General features: G+C 41.9%; 1 protein-coding gene across 2 annotated transcripts in view; it reads right to left on the bottom strand.

Moving 5' to 3' along the window:
- Nucleotides 1–5,289, bottom strand: part of ehmt1b (euchromatic histone-lysine N-methyltransferase 1b) — a 25,298-nt gene extending 20,009 nt beyond the window's left edge. For both annotated transcript variants that reach the window (XM_008424610.2, XM_008424611.2), the window contains exon 1: nucleotides 5,005–5,289. In XM_008424610.2, the coding sequence (XP_008422832.1) occupies nucleotides 5,005–5,274 (270 nt within the window). In that variant the 5' untranslated portion in view covers nucleotides 5,275–5,289. The remainder of the gene's footprint in view (nucleotides 1–5,004) is intronic.
- Nucleotides 5,290–5,550: the final 261 nt, after the last annotated feature.

The raw sequence follows: 5,550 nt of genomic DNA, 5'->3' as shown, positions 1-5,550 counted from the left end.
GTGAACGTCTGAGCAGTTTCAAATCACCAATTGGTGCCTGGATGTTGAGGCGTTTCCTCCGTCTCCTTCAGAGTAAACTCCCCTTGAGAAAAGCGTTGATACTTTGTGGTGCGTTTTCAGGCCTCTTGGAACAGATCTAAAGATAGGTCACAGGCCTTCACATACCAGACTCACGTTGGAGAGATACTGAATGATTGAAGCTCTGYAATATTCCCATTTTCTCTACAAAATATGGAGCCTGGTTGTTGTCAACCTGCAGGCCTTTCATGACTTTCAGCTCCAGCTGCAGCTTTGGTCTAATCTACCATGTTTTCATGTAACTGAGGGATCAGGACTGCTGATCTCCTCCCTCAGGTTTGGAGATTCCTCAGTTTTCCAATCCACCAGCTTCCCAACCCCTTCAGTCCTCCATCTAGTGGAAAACCGCTGCAATGGCCGAGCCATGTCAGTAAACAGTCTGGTTGTGAAATGGCGGAGCTCTGCAGACAGCTTTCTCTGCCTCCCTTCCCCCCTCTGTCTCTCTCTGCCTACTGAATCCAACGCCACTTCCACCTTCCACCACTAGGGGGAGGGAAGAGGCCGGGTTTTGTGTTTCCYTTGAGTAAAAGGAGGAAGCAGCAGCGTTCCTCGGGTCTGGCTGCTCCCAGGTGTTCCTGCGGCAGGTCAAGCTCCACTCAGACTGGACGGTCTTTGGGAAACGGCCTCAGTTTTTGTGCTGCAGGGCAGATGGTGGGCAAAGCCTGCAGCTGATTGACAAGGTGCTGGTCTGCCTTGGGTCTGTGGTGGTCTGCTCTGACGGTTCCTGTTTGGGTCTGAGTTGTAGAAAAGACTCAGACTGTCTGATAAAGGAGAGAAAACCTTGACGAGAAACGATCTGGACTGGTGTGTTTCCAGTTGTTTCTGCCTCCTTTAGGTCTCTGATTGGGCCAGTCTGAAAGGAAACAGTTTGCTCCTCCATCTAGGGGAAAATCGAACTCAGTGTCTGCTTTGTGCGTCTCTTCAGTTGTGAGCCCTGCTACCATTCAGATTAAAGAGGTTGCTGCAAGCAAGCAGGAAAGCAATAAGTGCATTCGTGCCTCGACTTTGTGAAGTTGCAGTCCTTGTGTGGCAGCTGCTCTTCATCTGGTCAMATTTGTTTGTCAAACGGTCACTGAACGTCTCCTCAGAGCAGGAGTCAAACCTCCTGAAGATCTGGGAACAACAGCCTCTAAACTCTTTTCTCCTTGAATGTTGCCTCATTGATTGACTGTAAGGAAGTGATTTCTGAGCAGCTGAAGCTGAGCATTGAGGCACAGACAGYTGAAACCAGTTATTTACATAARCCGTGTAAAAAGAAGGTGAATCTGTTTCCCTCGTTTCTYATTTTAYACCAGTTGGGATAATCAAAGTGATCTCTATTTACCATGTGTTTGAATATTTTGGGAAAGCTAAGATGATGATGRATTTATAATMTCCTCAGTGGTTCATTAGGGAATGTAAGAAAACTCCTCACACACWWWGTGTGTGAGGAGTTATTACCTGAAATAATGAGGAAACCGAAACGAATCAGTAAAAATATCCTGAAATCAAATGTAGATCTCCACAAGCCTCGTTCTTTCTTGGGAAAACTTGAGGATTTTATTTAATTTTTTAATCCACAGCAACAATATTTGAAGTTTCTTTGAAAGCATAGGATTAATTACTACATGACAATATTTTACTTCCTGATATCAAAATTAGAAAATCTGTTTCTTCTTGGGCTGCAAGTAACGACTATTTTAGTAATTGATTAATCTATGAATAATTTTTGATGATTAATCGATTAATCAGTTGTTGTTTTAATGACATTCTACAGGTGTTTTAAAAACTTAAGACTTTTTTTTATACAAAATCAGAAATACATCAAAAGATTCAAATAGAAAAGTAATTCACTTACTTTYTTAAATGAGAAAAACATTTTCCTGCCTAAAATGCAACACGGTGTCATTCCTGTAGTAAATCAGGTGAAGCTAAAATGTTTTATATTTACAGACAAAAGTGTTTTTATCTTAAATGCAAAATGTACATATGTTTACTAAATGTWTTGCTTAATTTCTGTTCTGTTTTTTACCAAATTGTTTTTTTTACTCTGTTCACTAACGATTAATTACTAAATCAGTTGACGATTTACTCTGATTAATCGTTTAAGCCTTACGTTCTTCCCCGTTTTTCAAAACAGTAGACAAAGTAACCTGTTGATGTTAAATAATGGTAACTGTACAGTATTAATTTTCTTATGTTTTAAATTTCCCCCTTACTTTATTGTTTCTTCTYCTATTTTTAGACATAATTTTGCTTTTGTTGACCTTTAATTTGCTGACAGTTCACCTGAATTTCCCCACTGTGGGACATAAAAACTTATTTCCCCTCTAATATTGTTTATGGAAAGGTGAACCTTTAAATAAGTTGAGCTGCTGTTTTAAATTATTCTTTTACAACTGCTTATTTAATGTGAGCTCCCATTTCTTATTGTTCTGATGATTAATCGATTAATCAAATGAAGAAATTGGCACATTCTGCAGCGTTTTCAATGAACAACTTAACCATTTTTATACAATATTAGAAATRCATTAAAAGATGCAAATAAACATGATTAAATTCCTTTTTTAGATGAGACAATAAACATCTTATTGCCTAAAATGCATCAATATAACATTTGTTTAATTTATACWTTATCATTTAGAGCAAAGATGCACCTGCAGCTAAAATAATTTCTCACACAAACATTTGCAAAGTTCAGCTCTTTCTGTTAGACTAAAAATCAATAAATCTGGTTTTTGAATAAACCTATTAAAAATTGGATAAGTTGAGATTTTATTTGCTGAATTTGACCCAGATGAAACTAAAACGGCCACTTGAGGAGTTCTGGGTAAAACAAAAGGTTTTTCTTATCTTAAATGCAAAATGCATTAATCGTTTCTGCAATTTTGGCAAAATTACTGCTCTGAATATGTTGTTCTTTCAGCAAATGGCTTTTTTTCATCTTTATACTCCAGTTAACAATTGATTACTATAAATTAGTTCAATAATTGATTCATCTTGATTAAGATGATTAATCATTCTAACCCTAATCAAATATTAAAATATATGATGTGCATCAACGTATTATGTTAGTTTTCTCTTTTCCTGACAACAGAAGAAAGAATAAACAAAACTGGAGGAGAAATTGGACCAAATCATACAGGAAAATGATTCTCGGCTACAGATGTACATTGACAGCTCCCCTGCTGTGGCGTCAACCTTCAAAGTGAACAAACTGTGTAGGGATGTCTGTAGGAATCCAGAAATACCCAACTGATCCTGACCCGAACAGAACCTGTGTGTTAACGCACGGACCAAAACGAAGGCCAGAGTCTCCGGCTGTACAGGCAGCAAATGTTCGCCTGTTTTTCATTTTCAGTTCCCTGCACAAAAGATGCAGGTTGGCATGAAAGCAGTCGCTGCCTCTTTGTTCCAAACTCTTCAATCTTTGGCAGCATTTCAGTGCAAACATGAGAGGAAAGCAGCTTCAGATCAGCCTGACCTTTAACTGCAGCGCAGCCAGCGTTAATGACCAGAGTTAGAGCTCTCATCTGCTTCATGGAGGCCGAGCAAAGCCGACTCCGAGTCAGACTTTCCCCGACATGGAGGAGCAAATTGTTCCCTTCAAACTGGCCCAATCAGARGACTGGTTTGTCGATGTCTGCACATTAACACACCAGTCCAGACTGTTTCTGGTCAAGGTTTTCTCTCCTTCACCTGCAGCTCAGACCCAAACAGGAACCGTCAGAGCAGACCACCACAGACCCAAGGCAGACCAGCACCTTGTCAATCAGCTGCAGGCTTTGCCCACCATCTGCCCTGCAGCACAAAAACTGAGGCCGTTTCCCAAAGACCGTCCAGTCTGAGTGGAGCTTGACCTGCCGCAGGAACACCTGGGAGCAGCCAGACCCGAGGAACGCTGCTGCTTCCTCCTTTTACTCAAAGGAAACACAAAACCCGGCCTCTTCCCTCCCCCTAGTGGTGGAAGGTGGAAGTGGCGTTGGATTCAGTAGGCAGAGAGAGACAGAGGGGGGAAGGGAGGCAGAGAAAGCTGTCTGCAGAGCTCCGCCATTTCACAACCAGMCTGTTTACTGACATGGCTCGGCCATTGCAGCGGTTTTCCACTAGATGGAGGACTGAAGGGGTTGGGAAGCTGGTGGATTGGAAAACTGAGGAATCTCCAAACCTGAGGGAGGAGATCAGCAGTCCTGATCCCTCAGTTACATGAAAACATGGTAGATTAGACCAAAGCTGCAGCTGGAGCTGAAAGTCATGAAAGGCCTGCAGGTTGACAACAACCAGGCTCCATATTTTGTAGAGAAAATGGGAATATTACAGAGCTTCAATCATTCAGTATCTCTCCAACGTGAGTCTGGTATGTGAAGGCCTGTGACCTATCTTTAGATCTGTTCCAAGAGGCCTGAAAACGCACCACAAAGTATCAACGCTTTTCTCAAGGGGAGTTTACTCTGAAGGAGACGGAGGAAACGCCTCAACTGGTTCTTTGTCGTCTTTGTCTTCATTTTAATAAAATATTCTTGCAGCTCTCTGTAGCCTCTGATTCAGAAACAGGACACAGAACCTACATGACCAAAGCAAGAACAACATCAAAGCTATAAAAGCCACAAATTTCGAGAAATTTCTACAACTTTGATAAGTCTGAATATTGTTCCCCTTTGAGGAAAGACATGCTGTAAATGATCGTTTTGAGATCCGTCCACAGACAGGATCCAACACGTAAACCCTCTGATGCCTTTTGGATAACTCGACACTAACAACAATTATGGCTTCAATACATTAAGACTTTCAATTCAAGAATCGTCTTAAAACAGAAGAGAAACTTAAACCAATTGTTTTTATTTTAGAAACAATGAAGCAAGACTACATGTCCTCAAAGCACCTAAGGCCAACCGAGAAAGAGCACAGCATGTCTTTCCTCTCCTCTGTCTCAAGGAAGCATCATACCTGCTTTCTTCTCATGGCCTCCACTGAGAAGAAGAAGGCGTCAGAAAGGGAGTGGGGGAGGAGGAAGAGGAGGAAGAGTGCGTGGGGTAAGAGAGGAAGAGGAGTGGTGGGGAGGACAGAGAGAGGGAGAGAGCGCGAAAACCTGCTGAAGAGACTGCTCCCGATTTTCTTTTCTTTCCCCGCATGTGCATTCACCTCGCCGGTCATGTGACCTGTTGGCTCCCTCTGTCGGTTCTCCTCCTCCTCCTCAAAAGGGTCTCCACTGAGCATGCTCAGTCAGTTCAAACTGTAACACCACTCCGTTTCTCTCCACTGGTTGACCTCTGAAGATATCCTTTGGAGCCAAGTCACCATGGAAGGGCTCAGACGTCAAGGCCGATCAAAGCAAATGGAGACGGATGTTGTCTTAACACACATTTACTCGTATCACCCCGAAATATCTTTGAGTCTTTTCTGAAGATAAACATGTTTCATCCAATCAGTTTTTATGAGAAAGAACAAAAACAGTTTTACTCGAGTGCAACATGGACTCTGCTGTCTTCAATT

This window comes from Poecilia reticulata, linkage group LG12 (assembly GCF_000633615.1).
Source record: "Poecilia reticulata strain Guanapo linkage group LG12, Guppy_female_1.0+MT, whole genome shotgun sequence".
Taxonomy (NCBI): Eukaryota; Metazoa; Chordata; class Actinopteri; order Cyprinodontiformes; family Poeciliidae; genus Poecilia; species Poecilia reticulata.
Note: the sequence above shows the minus strand (reverse complement) of the source record. Positions and strands in the feature narration are given on the sequence as shown.